Source organism: Orycteropus afer, unplaced genomic scaffold (genome assembly GCF_000298275.1).
Source record: "Orycteropus afer afer isolate SDZICR_OR568_19922 unplaced genomic scaffold, OryAfe1.0 scaffold00045, whole genome shotgun sequence".
Lineage (NCBI taxonomy): Eukaryota > Metazoa > Chordata > Mammalia > Tubulidentata > Orycteropodidae > Orycteropus > Orycteropus afer.
The window spans coordinates 2,163,420-2,180,513 of NW_006921632.1; the positions used below are offsets into that span (position 1 = coordinate 2,163,420).

Consider the following 17,094-nt stretch of genomic DNA (forward strand, 5'->3'; position numbering starts at 1 on the left):
CCTCACAGAGTTGATGTGAAGGATCATATATATTTGAAAGTGAAAAAATGCTGGGCTGTAAAGTATTATGAACATATGAATTATTTAATAAGCTTATAGTGTGTGAAAAAGAAAAAGCAGCATTCTTTTTTAGTGTCACTGAGAATCAGAATTTTCAGCAGGGGAGAAAGGAGATACAAATGCAAAAGTCATGAAAATCCTAAATTTGATCAAATAAAAATGTCCATGAGTTGGTAACTGGTTGAAGCTGGGTGATGGAGTTCATTTTAATTGTTTCCCTATTTTAAAAGTTTGAAATGTCCTTTAAAAGGTATATTTTAAAAAGTACCTTCTTCTGAAAAGTTAAGGACTATGTCTTCTTACTAGTTTTATTTTATCTGAAACTTCATCTTCAAAAAGAGAGAACACAGGTACAGCAATGGACTGAGATGGTGTCAAATTTAGAACCTTCATAATACTCAGTATAAATTAAATCTCACCTCTGGAGAACAGTGGATAGCAACTCTGCTGATATTCAACATCTCAAGTTAAAATGGATCACAACTGAACTCAGTCAGGGTTTCAAAGCTGCCTTCTCTGGCCCATGACCATAAACTCAAATGATTTAATTGTGAATCATCATCTCAACCTGGCCCAACATTTCTATTCTTACCAGTTTGAGGGTAAGTTAAAGGAAATATCCTTCTTAATTATAAACCAGGCATTCAATGCATAAAGGTAAAATCCGCTATTAAAAAGCTCCCAGTCAATGCCACTGTTCAAGTTGCAGCTTACATTCCCTTCTTTCCATGTAGCTAGGTATCTTTACCCAAATACTTAGTAGAAATTATAAAAAAATCATATAGATAATCTGGTTCTTCCATACAAAACCCTAAAAATTGCCAAAGTTGGACTCTATTCCTATAGAATGTATTTTAATAACCTTTCAAGGAGCTTTAGTCATGGTTTCCCAAACGCTCAATTCACTAACTTTTTCCTCATCCATCAATAATGGACAGTAACTGAAGTCTGTTCCACCAACTGAGAAGATAAAGAAAGTTCTGAGATAGGTAATGATAAGACTATATGTACTCAACCTGGTGGTGCAATGGTTAAGCACCTAGCTATTAACAGAAAGGCTGCAGTTCAAATCCACCCAGTGGCTCTGTGGGAGAAAGACCTAGTAATCTGCTTCCATAAAGATTATGGCCCAGAAAACCCTACAGGGCACTTCTGCTCTGTCACATGGGGCTGCTATGAGTCAAAAACTGAGTGGACGGCACCCAACAACAACATAACGTGGAACCGTTTAATAACTGGCGAGAAAAACAAAATAAAACCCAGATGGCTACCGTATACTTTTTTCGAAGGTTGATGTTGTGATTTCTGGAGTATGTGGTATTAGATAACCATGGTATTAGTCTCTTGCATATCGAACTCCACATTCAAAATACTGAAATTTGGAAATATTTTTAAAAACAGGTTCTTGTAAAGTTATTCTGCCTAATAGGATTATACTACCAGTGTAGTAAAATTTCTCAAGTTAGTTTAAATAATATATAAACTCTTACTGTAGCATTTATACTGAGTTTCTGTTACGGGGGGTGGTAGATGATAAACTACTATCTATCTGGTAATAGTTTTCAGACATTTTATTTAGAGATCAGTCTTACTTGCTTCAGCTTTAACTTTGTCCATTTCAGCAAGCAATGCCACCTCCCGGTCCATTAAGCTAGGAAAAGATGGCAAAGAATTAAAAGGATTAATCAGAAATTCAAACGCAGAAATGCACTGTTAATAATGGAGAAAGACTTGTAAGTTTGTCCACTAAAAGCACATTACAAAGTAAACACTGAAAAGATGGAAGAAAATTGTGTTGTCCCACTCTCAACAAAGAATATTTCAAGAATTTCCAATAATAAATAGACTAAATTCCCTTTTGTGTCTACATATTACAGTAGACCAGTAGCTATTGAGAACCAGTAGATGGCAGTAGCAAGCTACAAACACATTTCTTAGTTGTGCTAAAGCAAAAAGCCCTTGTGGAAATTAGTATGCCCCTCATATGTATTTATTTAATATCTTGGTCTGGAGATTTTGACAGCTTTAGTTCTAGAATGCATTTTCACCAGGCAATACCTCTGTTAGGGCATGGTAAATTTATCTGTGATTAGAATTTGTTTATCTTAAACATTTTACCCCACAGTTGTACCAAGTCCACTGGCATTTTAGTCATAAGAATTCATAGTAGTCAGAAGACATACACACATAGTGGTGGTTTCTGATAAACATAATAGTAATATGAAAAGGATAGAACCAAATGTTTCTAGTAGGCTTAAAAAAAAAAAAAAAAACCAGAAAAGGAACATTAATGAGCAATTAGAATTTTCTCCCTTACAAATATAAACTTTTCCACGCCCTTATAAGAGTTCACTGCCTTCAACGTATAGGGAGATAGGTTACCCGAGTATTCAATCTCTGGAAGTAAATAATTTTCCTATCATAACAGTTCAGCTTGGTGATGACAAACAAAATTAAAAATCTTAAAATCTAAAATTTTAGTAACTACACACATGAAGGAAGGCTGGGCAATTTACTTCCACAGTGATACCGCCTCGGAAACCCAGGGAGGGGTCGATATGAGTCAGATCCGACTCTACGGCAGTGAGGGTTTTTTTTTTTTTTTTTTGTACACCCGTGAAATGCTTCAACTTCCCTCAAGTTTGGAGTCCATTCTGATTTTTCTGTTTGAATAGGAATATAACCACAGGGTTAATAAAAGTTCCACTCTTATTTCTGGTTGTAAATATGATCATTCATATACATACACATAAATGTAATATATAGCTATGTTAGTACAAAGTAGTTAATATGGAGAATATAGTGTAAGATATAAACCAAAGTATAAAGCAGGGTCATTTCCTCAAGGAACAAAATCCTTTATAGGGAAGGGCCAGAGAAAATAGGTTTGATATCATTATGCATATTAATAAACAGACTTGTAAATAAACAAATTTGGTTGGTATATTAATCCAAAAACACTAGACTGAGGGGAGGATACAATTATTTTGGGATAGCAATACTTTCTGAAGAAAGCATTTCCCAAACCTCAGCAATAATTGCTCTAAGAACTCTAGCAGCCTTCTGGAATACCTAAAAGGCAAAACAAAAACACAACTGAGATAAAGCTTCCAGGCCTATGGTTTGACACTACCTTTCTCCCGCTGTGAGTTATCTTAAGATGCAGACATTGTATCCACAAGATGACAAATTCTTTGTCTCTGACAAAGCTTGTAAAATATTTATTAAAAGACTTCAGCAAACAAGCAAGCTTTTTGCAGCCTACAATCTTTATTATGAAGAGCAGAATGTCACATGACACTTTTGAGTAAGGAAAAAAACAGTTCCACATCATCATAATCAGACTTTTTTTGGCAGTATGAGCTAGTTAGTATGTTGTGATGACCCTTTTTTCCTGCCTTTGATAATGACTGGCATGCATTTACGTAACTTTGTTTCTTGATTGATTCATTTGGTGATGACAAAAAATTCATATGGCAGTGCATGGAAAACCACTAAAAAAAATGTTTTATATTTTTGTGCCAAAAAAGAACATAAAAAGGCAGTAAGCACTTCTATTTCTTTCTGTTTGTTGTTTGGCATCTATTGAGAAAGGTCTATGATGTCAGTTCATCATTAAACAGAAGAATTTATTGGTTAATTGAGGCTAATGAAATATTTTCTCAGAGAAAAAGCCTGATGAATATTTGTAATTTTCCATAAGGCTTTAAAATACAAAATGAGTAAATGTTAGATGTAATCATTAATTTCTTATTAAAAGTACATCTTATAATGGTATTATGATTGTATAAAAGAATGTTCTTGTTTTTAGGTCATTTATGTTAAAGCACTTAGGAGTGACATGTCATGATGTCTAAAACTTCTAAATGGTTTCCCCAAAACATACACAAAGAACATGCAAAAAACACACAAAGTACATCCATAATTATCTTTTTATCTTTTCTGTATTCTTGAGAGTTCTCATAAAAAAAAGTTGGGGAAATATGTACATCACCAAATAAAGAGAGAAGGCAGGAAGACTTCAAAAGCAGAAAGGAAGCCAGGAATAATGATAACCAGCAGAAGCATTTTTTACAGATAAAAAAATAATTTACTCTAATACAACTTTCTAACAAACAGCAATGTAAACTAAAGCTTTTCATCTGTTACTAAGCTGAACAGTGGTCCCACTGTGGATCTGTTGCCAAGAGATTCAAAAGTACCTGGGGTCTGAGGCAATAGTTTTTAGATGTCATGACTGCAAGCAATGAATCCTCTCAGAGAGTGATGAAAGGCTCATTCAGACTGACTTCCTGTTACCCTGCTCACTCCAATACCTGCGGGTACCAAGCTTGCAAGTGTTCGATACAGGCTTTCCTGAATGGCAATCTGGTACGCTGGATTCTAAAACTGCTCTACCTAATGAAATTCAGCTAAGGCTAAGTATTATTGGAGCCTGTTTGGAAAAAAGCTAGTTCTTATTAACCCTGTACCTACACAGCGTTAGAATTTCTATACACTTTCTTCGATCATAAAAGACAGTTTTAGATGCCTGGTCATAATTACGGGGAAAAAAAAAAAAAAAAAGACTAGTACCTGTCTGGATTTCTTTCCCTTTTTTCCCAGGACTTTCTACCATTTTAACATTTGCTCAACTTATTCTAAAGCTTTTCTGTAATTCAGTTGCTCAGAATAGCTTTTCCTGTAGCATTACCACCCACATCTTTATCATATAGTATGTTCTCCATCATTTGAAGCAAGTCCTTTAATTAATTTATCTAACATACAGATTATTCATTCGAGCTCTTGCCTTCAGAAATTTGTTGCCACCAAAATATTGTTAATTATCATTTGTTCATTGTTCTTGCATTATAAAACAATGTCATAATGAAAACATAACTCTGGCAATTCACAGAAAATTATGTCAAAGGATGATTCTCTAAACTACTCAATAATGTTCTTAGAAAACATTTACACTTGATTTGCTGGAAACTTAAAACCTATTTATTATAATTTCACTAGCCAATCAAGGCAGAGATCCAAGCAAAGCCCAGGCAAACACATTTTTTCTTTGAAGACACTTTGCTCTTTCCATAAAAAATAAGCAAGAAAAAGAATTGCCAAAAGTTTTTATTAGCAGAGAATTAATGAACTTAAAGTCTACATTTTTTTTTAATTAAAAAAATTTTTTTTTATTGTGATTTGGGTGAAAATTTACAGAGCAAATTCACTTTCCATACAGCAGTTCACATACATTTTGTCTCATGACATTGACTACAATTTACCACAATGAAACAGCTTCCCTCCCACTTCCTCCTGACAGTTACCTCTTCCCTGTGTCCATCCCTCTATGCACTTCTGCTCCCTGAGCTGTCTCCCTGTGCATACACAGCCCTTCTTTCTCCCATGATTGATCTCTCCAAGGAGTGTATCTACCTCAGCTAAATGTTCAACTCATATGCCTGTCTTAGCTTGAAGCCACAGGTGTGGGTTCAATTCCAGATCTGAAGGGCAGCTAGGGGTCATAGTCTCAGGGGTTCCACCAGGCTCTATCAGACCAGCAAACCTGGTCCCTCCCCTTTTTCTCCTCATCCCCCAAATGATTTTGAGTTTTGTTCTACGTTGTTCTCCCTCTCTATCCAGGATCTCCTACATAGATCCCCCTCTGAGTGGTTAAAGTCTATACTCTTAGCACTGGCCTTGTTGGATTATGATATACTCATCTGGGCTCCAAAACAAAACAAAACAAAAAACAATTCCTCTAGTTTTAAAAGCTTTTGAGTGGCCCTCTAGGGTGCAACTATTTGTCTCCTCTCATCTGAAGCAAAGAAGAGTGAAGAAAATCAAAGTCATCTGGAAACCATTAGTCCAAGGGTGTGATGGACCCTGAGACCAGAAGAACTAGATGGTGCCTGGCTACCAATGCCAACCACTCAGGAAGGGATCAAAGCTGGAGATGCTGGATAGAGTGGGAGGAAAAATGTGGAACAAAATTCAAAAACACAAAAACGAACAGTATTACTAGTCAGAAAGAGTTTGGTAGAACCCCCAAGACTATGGCCCTGGGTTACCCTTTGGGCTTAGAACTGGACTCACTCCCAAGGATTGGCTTTCAATCTAACAGTAGAAAGACCTACATGCAGAGCACCTACCCTAGGGTGATGCACCCCTTATAATTGGCCATGGGGCACCAGAGGGGCAGCATCAGCATTCATAGAGGGAAAGGTGGACAGACAGGAGTGCACAGTTAAGAGGGGCACAGGGAGGGGAGGAGAGTTTGTTATGATCAGGGATGGTAACTGGGGCATGAAATCAAATGTGCATTTTGCTCTGCAAATTTGCATCCAATGCACAATTAAAATAACAAAAAACCCACCCATCAGGTAGCCAGAACATCATACTGGGTTGAACACCTGGGGCACAAATGAATTGAAAGAACTACCTTGTTTAATCAAATTTGGATGCTATAAAAATGTTGATGGGTGCCCCTCTTTGTAATAAATAGTCCTTTGCAAAGATGTAGCATGTGATTTCATGTTTCAAGTTTGAAGTGGCTTTTAAGAAGTCAGAATGTGAATATAAACCATGTTTTTTATAGGGCAAGCCCTCAATGCAGTAACTTTGTTTCCTGTTCCTTTCCAATGGTCGAAAGCACCTCCATTCTAAACTAATCCTAGAGACCATATGACTCATGATCATACTGCATAATGTTTAAGAATAAAGAACCATTAGCCATCTAGATTACAAAGGAGAATGTTGTTCAAGTTTCTCACTGATAAGCAATAGTTGGTTCAGTAAGTCCACATATATAGTAGTTGACTATATTCTCACTTGCAACCATGATTTTCTTTTTTCAACTCTCTCTCTGGAATGATTCAATGTCTAAAGCTCCAGAAACAAGGGAAATATGTAGACTAGGAAGGTAAGGATTAAAGAACAAAGACAGAAAGAGATATCTGGTAAGAGAGAATGGGAGTGTGATATAATGGAAAACTGTCACTTAACACCAGCATGGACTTTGGGCTTTTTTTCTTTCTGTGTCCATTTTTTCTCATCTATAAAATGATCATAACATGAGTGATACTGTTATGCAGATTAGAGATACTGTACATAAAAGCTTCTGATATTCAAATAAAAGCTCAATAAATGGCAGTAATTATTATTCTAATTTCTGTACTTATTTCTGTTTGAGCAAACTATGTATCTAGAAAATGCTTTCATATTAACTCTGATAAATCATTATCCATTCCAAGTTCATTGTCTAGAAATTCTTAAATAAAACTGTACATATACTAACATAGTACACGCAGTTACACAGAGATAAATTAAAGATAATTTTAAGTGAAAAGAACATATTAAAAAATTACACTCTCACTATGATTACAACTATTAAGAACACATATGCATATAGATAAGAGATACAAGTAAACACAGAAAATAAAAATTATGTTAAGGTGGCAGAATTATATGACTTTTATTTCTATTTATTTAAAAGGAAAGCTAAGTGTGTATCCTGTTGACGTTTCTCACCAGCACATGATATAACAACCTTCCAAAGTAGTTCATATACTCCAGCTTCTTGTTCCACTCTATAGCATGCTCCTTAATGGCCTTAAACCTTAAGTCATCCAACAACTCCAACAATGTAACTCAGACAAATTTTATTAGTGATTAAAAAAGTAAACGTGGGTCAGGAGATGATTATTACTGAATCACAATGAGAACAGATTTTAAATTTTATACATGGCAAGGCTCTGATTTCACTGTCCACAGGTATGTACCACCTTTCATTTGGCATCAAAGTGAAAGCAGTTATCTGTATAATTTCCCTAGTGCACTGTCAGGGGTAATGTAACTGTACTGTTGCAAATTTGTTGGAACCTTTTGCTTTTTTTTTACACTATAACCAACACAAAAATGGCTTCCTAAGGGCATTAACTCTGGTTTGGTGCCAAATGGAGTTAGCACACCTGCCAATTATGTCTTGAAATAGCAACTACAAAGGGCATTAAATAACGTAGTTTAAAAACCCAATCAGCCAAAGAGAAGGGCTTTACACCAGCAGGAAACGGCAAATAATCTCCTTCCTAAGTTAAACTGACCTGCTTGCTACGCCTGCTAATCAATCCTAAATACACAGTTCCAAGGCAGGAAACCATTTCATTTGTCATTTACTGAAGGAGGCTCCGACTGGCTGGTTTCCAAGTCAGTAGGAACTCACAAATCTCTTTCACGGAACTGTGTTTCCTGGTTCAGTCTGGTTCTGAATGGAGTCAGTTCCTGTGGCTAATAAGTAAGCTGAACCATCATGGAGACCAGAGGCTTATCAAGTAAAAGCTGTGCTGACCTACACTTAGATCTTTATTCTTTTCCAGATGCACCAACAATGTCTGCTATGATAAAATCCAGCCCAGAGGGCATGATGCTTCCTCCCAGGGGTTCAGAAACAGGAAAAATCACTTCTCTAGAAAAATTTCCCGGTGAAGTTAGAGCTTAGTTTAAGGTGAATTCTTGGAGAACTGGTTAGATTTAGTTAAGTACAGAGGTATAGGAGAGCGTTATCAGGCTGAGAAAGTAAAATTAGTAAATACATGGAAGAGGAAATGTGAATGCTAAATTCTGGGACAATGAGTAAGCTGGTTAAATAATAATGTGTATAAGAAAAATCAGAAAACATGATATTAAGTTTCTAGTTATGAAACCTGAAAAGTGAAACTGGATATGGGATAAGGTACGGGTAGACTACTAGATGAATCACCTACCCTAAAAGCACTTTTTGGTTATCACGATTTATTAGACCATCTGTGCTTTGCACATTATAAAAGTAGGGGTCATCAACTTTTTAGAAGCATTATTCTACATCTTCATTAATTCATTCCCTCTTGAATTCCAGAGAATAGGAGTACTGAACCTACTCACACTCCCCTGTATCTCTTGATGGCTGTGACTAAGCAACTTAAACTTAGCAACTGGACTAAGTTTGTGGACAGAGACATAGCTGGTTATGGCGTAAGGGAATATCAGTCCACAGACAGGCGAGAAGACAGATGGTTGGGAGGAAGAGTGGTGTGATTCTCTCTACTCATGAATACTTCTTTCATTTTTCAGATATAAGCAGGTCTTACAAATGAGCAGAGTCGACAGTCCTAAAGCCCCAAACGTCAACCTAGATTCATCCCATCATTTTAATTACTTTGGTCTTTAAGGCTATTCCATTTTTTAAAAATTCCCTTATAAAACACAAACATCTCCCAGAAAGAAATGATAGTTTAAATATCACTTAACACTTCAATATATCTTAGTTAAAATTGCTTTGATGTTCTAGGAAGTATTAGAATATATTTCTTCCAAAAAACAATTCCATATTAAATATATTTGAGAAACAGCATGGTATAGGTCCCTCTTAGAGATTCAAAATGCATATTAGCTTTACTAAAAAGGCATTGAGAAATCCTGTGGTAAAAGTTTAAAAAGTATTTTCAAACTTCTTTAACTACTAAACTCTTGTTTCCTCTACAGAACACATATTAATATATTTTAAGAAATGAGTATCTATAGGGATGGTTTTAAAAATACAAAGTTAAAACAAATTAATGTTTAATAACAGGACACAGAACAGATCACTGGGGTAAAGTACATAAATAAATAAGAATAAAAGGAGGAAGGAAGGCAAAGACAGATCTTTTCTAATTTATAATTTTGTGCAAAAGTAGCATGTTAGTTGTTACAGGCTCCTGGTTTAAAAGAGATGCTAACATAAGGGTACATAATCTTTTCTGTAATTATTTGTCCTTTTCCAAAAAATAATTAACCACAGGTACATTTCTATAGCCTTGTGAGTTCTCTGTAACACTCATTCTCACACTGACCAAAACAAAAAGAATGAAGAGAAAGCTAAATTTACCATAGGACTTTTAAGTCTCCCCTCACTATGTAGAGTACTTAGGAATTGGCAATTAAAGAACGTGCTGAATGACAGAGTATCTTTATAAATGATCATTTTCATTCTACCGATATCAAATACAACTTAACTTACCAGCTCTGCAATTCAGCAAAAGTTTGTTTCATTTTCTTAATGGAAGCATCCATTTCTTCTTTAACTACAACTCGATACCGTGCAAGAGACACTGTGCAGCGCTGGAGATCTTTCACAGATTTTTCAATATTGGAACCTTAAGGAAAAAAATAAAGAGTAACAGAAAAAGGAAGATACATAACTTGAAAGTTGGATTTGAATGTCTAAGCATGACAAGTATAAATGTGTGGACCAAGAATGTTTCCTAAATGGCTATCCCTTACCCTAGTAACAACAACTAAAAAACAATGTTTTCACAGCTTTTTATTTAAAAAAGAAAAAGAAGTATCTTGGCCAGGATGGAGTAACAGGAACAAAGATGCATCTTCTTGCCTTTAATAACTTAAAAAACAAAGCAAACAAAAAATAAAACAAAACAAAAAATGAATAAAATATATAAAACAATGGTTTTCAGACAATGTATGAAAGGCAGTGCTTTTCTCTGAAAAAAAGGAAACAAAGTGAGGAGAAGGCCCAAACTGAGCCTGGAGGTCTCCCTGAGTTCAGAGAACAGAGCTGAGAATTCAGAGAGGCCAAAGTGGCTAGAATTCTCAGGGCAGAGTATTACAGAAGAAAAAACTAAACAAAGATGAGAGAGCTAACAGAGTGTGTGCTCCAGACACCTATAGAGGATTCTGAATACTGATCTCTACATGCATGTGAGGAAACTATCCATGACAGAGGAGAAAACAAAACAAAATATGGAAAACGACAGGTGGGACAATCCTCAGAGCTCTTCCAGGCCTGGAATAGCTCATATTCATGCCAGCCAGAGTGAAAAAACCTCACAATATACAGAGCAGTAGGTAGAATACTTGAAGGGTATTGTCTCAGTAATGAAGCAAATTGGCACTAAAGGGTACTCTAGGCCCACCTAACAAAGCTTAAAATCAAGTCTCCAAGTAATTTAACTGAGTACCAGAACAAAGCACAAAAATATTAAAAGAAATACAAAAATACCTAGCAATCAACAAAGCAAAATTCACAATGTCTCACACCCAATAAAAAATTACCAGGCATAGAAACCAGCAGAAAAATATGATCCACAATGAAGAGAAAAATCAATCAATGAAAATTGACTCAGATAATAAAATTAAAATAGGTAAGGATATTACAACAGTTATTGTAATCCGATATATTCCAGGAGGTGAAGTAGGAGTATTTTAAGGAGAAACATGGCAGATATTTTAAAAGACCTAAATCAAACTGTAAAGATGAAAAAAAAAGTATCTGAAATGAAAAAATACACTGAATAGGATTAACAGCAGATTGGACACTACAAAAACATCAACAACAAAATTTAGAGAACCTCAAGACAGCCATTTTAGAAACTATCTAAAATGAAATAAACACACAGAGAAAACAGACTTAACCCAATTTGAACAGCTACCAACTTTTCAAAACTCCCAAAATGACAGAATTTAAGAGTATACTTTACAGTGTGTGCATTACAAAATTGATAAAGTTCTCTCTATACAGTACATATTGAAGCATAAGTGGATAAGACAACTCTGTAGATAAAGATGAAATATTTACCTCCCTAAAACATTTTAACCAGTTACCAAGAGTTTTATCAACTTTTCTATATTAACCAATGTTAAAGTTATATAGTATAGGAATCATGGGTCTAAGAAGTTTAGAATTATGCCAATGTCTTGGTTCTCTAGTGCTGCCATAACAGAAATACCACAAATGGATGGCTTTAACAAACAGGGATTTATACTCTTAACAGTTTAGGAGGCTAGAAGTCCAAGTTCAGAGTGCCAGTTTAGGGGCTGGGTGAAGGCCCCTTGACCTTGGGCTTTAGCTCTGCCTCCTGTTCAGGCCTACTAGAGCTGGAGGCTTTTTCTGACTCACTTAGCTGCTGGCTGCTGAGGCTGACAAACTCAAGATCAACAAGTAAAATGACATAGTCTCAAGATTAGCAGACAACACAGCAGGCACCTGAGATGAAGACAGCTTAAAAGTTTTCAAGACTTAGGTCTCTGTGTTGCTGCTGTTGAACCGATTCCGACTCATGGTGACCCTACATGACAGAGTAGAACTGCCTCATAGGGTGTCCTAGGCTATAATCTTTTTTTTGTATGTGGTGAAAAAATTTATATTTAGAATTAGCCAGCTTGACTCAGTTTAGATGTTGTTGGCAACATTGTAGTCAGGAGTCAGTAGAACATACGTCCTTTTCTCCATCAGGCCAAGTCAATGTCACAGAGCTTCTTCATAGCCTGTTTGATCTGATGCTTGTTGGCCCAGGCATCCATAGTGAACACAAGTTGTGTTGTTAACCTTGATCTTTTTCATGGCTGACTTAGTAGTCAGGGGGAACTTGATGATGGAACAGTAGTCAAGCTTATTCCTCCTGGGAGGACTCTTCCAAAGCTATTTTGGCTGCCTCTGGAGCCTCAGTGTCTTAGACTGCCAAAAGGTGGCTGACATGCAGATCTTCTTCATTTTAGGCTGTGAAAGCCTTTCAGCACAGCTGTCTTGGGCTTTAATGCCTTTGCTTTGGCTTCAGTTTTGGGAGGGGCAGGGGCTTCCTTCTTTGCTTTCAGCTCCATCTTGATAAAAGCTGGGCTATAATCTTTACAGGAACAGACTGCTTCTTGGTCTTTTCGCCCAGGGAATGGCTGGGGATTCAAACTGCCAACCTTTTAGTTAAAAGCCAAGTGCTTAATCACTGTGCCACGAGGGGTTCTTTATGCCTACATAACCCTCTTTATTTTTGTTTGACTGAATATTCTGAAATAAGACACAGAGCATATATAGTGTGGTCTCTCCCATTATTGTACTCTTAACAATATAAGGAAAATTCCATTAAAATCCACAATTAAGCAGCATAGGGTTACTGCTCTGGAGCAAGCTGAGGGTTATGTTAGAATATTAAAAAAGAAAAGTCTCACTAACTAAAGGAAAGTTTAACACGTATGGAATAAATGACCAACAAGTAGGTACAGGTCACAAGTCTCCTTTACATTTCTGTATTTATTCAGTGTAATAGACCACCATGCTTAAATACACAATACTGAGAGGGGCCGTTACCACTGTTTAATTATTAGCTATTTATTTAAATGAGTATTATCATTTTAAAAAATAAAGCAAAGAGCTACCACCAGTCAACACTATTACTTCAGAGAAAATAATCTACTTTAAAGCTTGAGTCTGTCAGATGTCAGATAAAAGCATGAAACTAAAGAGGAGTGCAGTACTTCTTTAAAATGTCAAGTCAAAGACAGTAGAGGATTTTTTACTATTGAGTGAACCAGGAAATAAAAATGAAGCAAACAGCATAAAAGCATTGCAGTAAAGCAAATAAAGGAAACAGGTTAATGTTAGCAGATAAGTCATCCTGGCACTAGTTTGACTGTAACTCAGAAAAAGGATCCCTGTCACTCTAACAAGACTGCATAGCATCTAAACTGCTGTCAGATTCCCAAATGGGTAGTCATTCCCTGGAAAACAGAAAAAGCATTACCTACTGCCCTTTTGAAATCTTATCTATGGGAATAGAGATAATTTGCCTTCTTTGGCTAAAAACACAGATTTTTAGTTTTCTCTAGGAGTAGCCCTCTGATTTACCTAGTTTTTTGTTAGTGGAGGAGAGTGGAATATCTTCCATCCCCAGATTTGAAAACTGAAGTCCTGTGGTATATTTTGAGAGGGATTTGGCAGCATTCCTGGATTGTTGAGAATTCTGAGTAGAGTGCATAGCTAAAGACTTAGGCTCAAAATGTGAGACCCCATTCTCCAGCATGGATCCTGTCAAAGAAAGGGGATAGTATTTTAGAGCACAATTTAAGGGTAAATCAACCAAGCAGTTTTATGTATACACAAAGTAAACAGGTAAAAATATTTTTGGTAAAACCATGCCTCTTGAACTGGTTTTTTTTTTTTTTTTTCTTTTTTTAAACTGAGATTTAGGTGAAAATTTACAGAGCAAATTCACTTTCCATACAGCAGTTCACAAACATGTTGTCTCATGACATTGACTACAATTTACCCCAATGCAACAGCTCCCCTCCCACTTCCTCCCGATAGTTCCCTCTTCCCTGAGTCCATCCCTCCATGCACTTCTGCCCCCTGAACTGTCTCCCTGTACTTAAACAGTCCTTCTTTCTCCCATGATTGTTCTCTCCATGGAGTGTTTCTACCTCAGGCAAATGTTCAACTCAAATGCCTGTCTTTTGTTTGGCTGGAAGGCACAGGTGTGGGTTCAATTCCAGACCTGAAGGATGGCTAGGGACCACAGTCTCAGTGGTTCCACCACGCTCTATCAGACCAGCAAACCTGGTCCCCCCTTTTTTTTTTCCCCAAATGATTTTGAGTTTTGTTCCACATTGTTCTCCCTCTCTATCCTCTTGAACTGTTCTTAACAAAATCACCTGACAAAATAGAATAAAGACTGGAATCACCTGGATGTGGCTCTCAGTTGCTTCTGACTTATTTGGCCCCAAACTGGCACCAAGAAAGCAAGGAACAAGGGGTCTGGTTAACCCATCTCTAAACAGGCTAGCTCAGTCCCACTGGCTCTGGTAAAGGAAGTGAAGGGTGTCAACATCACGAACTTCTGCTAACTTTCATAAATTATGATGAGGAAAAGAGAGCTTTACACTCTCTCAGGAAGAGAAGTTTTAAAACTTTAGGGAATAGAAAGGGTAAAAAGTTATGATATGAGAGGAACCCTAACTCAGAAAAAAAAAAAAAAGGTGGACTCCATAGTTATCATTGGTTTGTTTGAAATCAATGTAAGTGTATTTTTCTCGAAGTCCAAGTCTTTAAGATTTATGAACAAATCAATACAAGAACATCTAAAAAGCACAGTATAATTCTTAAATTGGCATTACATTTATAAATATAGCAGCAGCAGGGCAAGGAGAATTAAACAAACAAGTAAGTAATTCATGAAACTATAGCTGACCCTTGAACAACATGGGCTTGAACTATGAGTCCACTTGTGGATTTTTTTCAAGATATGGATCTTGGAGAAATTCAAGAGCTAATAGATACCACACAAGAGGAATTAACAGAAGACCACTTATGGAGATGAATGCTTCCGAACCAGTGCCAGATGATGACAAAGAAGATGTAGAAGAAACAGTACCAGAAAACAAACTGACATTAGATAATCTGGCATAAGGGTTCCAATTATTCAATACTGCTTTTGACTTCTTTTACAACACAGACCCTTCTATGACACAAGCACTGAAACTAAAGCAATCAGTGGAAGAAGTATTGGTATTATATAGACATATATTAGAGAAATGAAAAAGCAAAAATGTCAGACAGAAATTACAACATAGTTCCATAAAGTTAAACCAAGTATGTTGTGTCTGTCTATCCTACCTCCCACCCATTTCACCTCTTCTGCCTCTGCTACTTCTGAGACAGCATGACCAACCCCTTCTCTTCTTCAGCCTACTCAATGGGAAGACAATAAGGATGAATATTTCTATGACGATCCGCTTCCACTTAATGAATAGTAAATAACCATCATGACATACAGTTAATAAAATTATCTGTTGTGTATGTGTGTGAGTGTCTTCACGTGAAAATCAAGTAACTTATGACAAGAACTGTGTAAATGGATTGTTTATTATGTTATCGGTAAGGCTTCCAGTCAACAGTAGGTTGTCAGTAGCTAAGTTTTGGAGAGTTAAAAGTTATACGCAGACTTTCAACTGTGCAGGGGGTCGGCACCCCTAAATGTTGTTCAAGGGTCAACTGTATTTTAAAAGAGAGATATTCCAGTATCTTCTCCAAAAAAACCCCATTGCCATCGAGTTGATTCTGACATGAAGTGATCCTTTAGGACAGAGCAGAACTGCCCCATAGGGTGTCCAAGGCTGTACACCTTTATGGAAGCAGCTGCCTCATCTTTCTACTGTGGAGTGGCTGGTGGGTTTGAACTGCCAACCTTTCGGTTAGCAGACAAATGCCATAACCACTGAGCCGCCAGAGCTTCTCAATATCTTCCCAGTCCTCAACAAAATGGTTAATAAAACAAAAATATACAAGATACTTCAATTTAGAGACCAGCAAGATGGTAGACTAGGCAGAAAGATGGCACAGACCCTCTTCAACAAAGAAAAGGGAAACCAATTAACACAGACACAGAAGATAATCCTGGACCCCTGAGCCTTGAAGGGAAGGATACAAAAGTGGACTAAACCCCAACTAGCAGAAGAATTTGCGAGAAAATACCAAAAAAATGAGACATACGGAGCTGCGGTCTAGCAGCGAGCCTAAGCGATCCTGACGGCACAGACAGCTTGAAGATTCCTGAGTGGTGGTAGGACCTAAGAATTAACCAAAAAATCAGCTCTGCTAGCCAGGGACTGCACGGAGGACCGTGCACAGTGGCTGGGGAATAAACGGAGAAGGTGAAGAGAAAGGCAGGCTGAGCTGTGGACTTTTGCCCGTCCGGAGGATGCCGCCATTTTGAAGGTTTAAAAGCGGCTTGACTATTTTGGATATTTAAAGAGACAGCGCTCTTGCAGATTCCTGGGGCTTAAGAACATGTTCTGCTTTCCAGCACCCCAAGGACACGCCAGACCCACAAGACTGAAAAGTTTTTTGATGGTTATTCAGTTGTAATTTGTGTCTAACTAAGTGGGAGACAACAACAGTCCCCGTAAGACACAACTACACCCACACCTCCTGCGACTTCACTTACTGAGCGAGAGCCACTATCTCCTTCTCCACCAATGGGCCGATGATAAAAAATCACCAAGAAGAGCCTGAATCATCCTTGGCTTCTCTTCACAAACAGTTAACAGAGATCTAAATATAACAATGCCACGATGCCTCAGAGACAAAAGACCATCACAGTCCACACAAAGAAGCAGGATAAAGTGGTAGAAACAAGGGAGCAGGATACAGACCCAGAACACACCCCTGAGGAAGAAGCAGCATTGGAACTCACTGATAAGGAATTCAAAAGAATTATCTTTAGGTATCTTCAAAGGACTGAGAGACAGACCAAA

At 37.1% G+C, this 17,094-nt stretch overlaps 1 protein-coding gene across 1 annotated transcript in view; it reads right to left on the reverse strand.

Annotated features, from left to right (window-relative positions):
- Window positions 1–17,094, reverse strand: part of SPATS2 (spermatogenesis associated serine rich 2) — a 66,990-nt gene that overhangs the window by 10,139 nt on the left and 39,757 nt on the right. The window contains exons 7-9 of the mRNA XM_042780553.1: window positions 13,691–13,870; window positions 10,076–10,211; window positions 1,653–1,711 (exon numbers count right to left, since the gene is read on the reverse strand). Coding sequence (XP_042636487.1) covers window positions 1,653–1,711; window positions 10,076–10,211; window positions 13,691–13,870 — 375 coding nt within the window. The remainder of the gene's footprint in view (window positions 1–1,652; window positions 1,712–10,075; window positions 10,212–13,690; window positions 13,871–17,094) is intronic.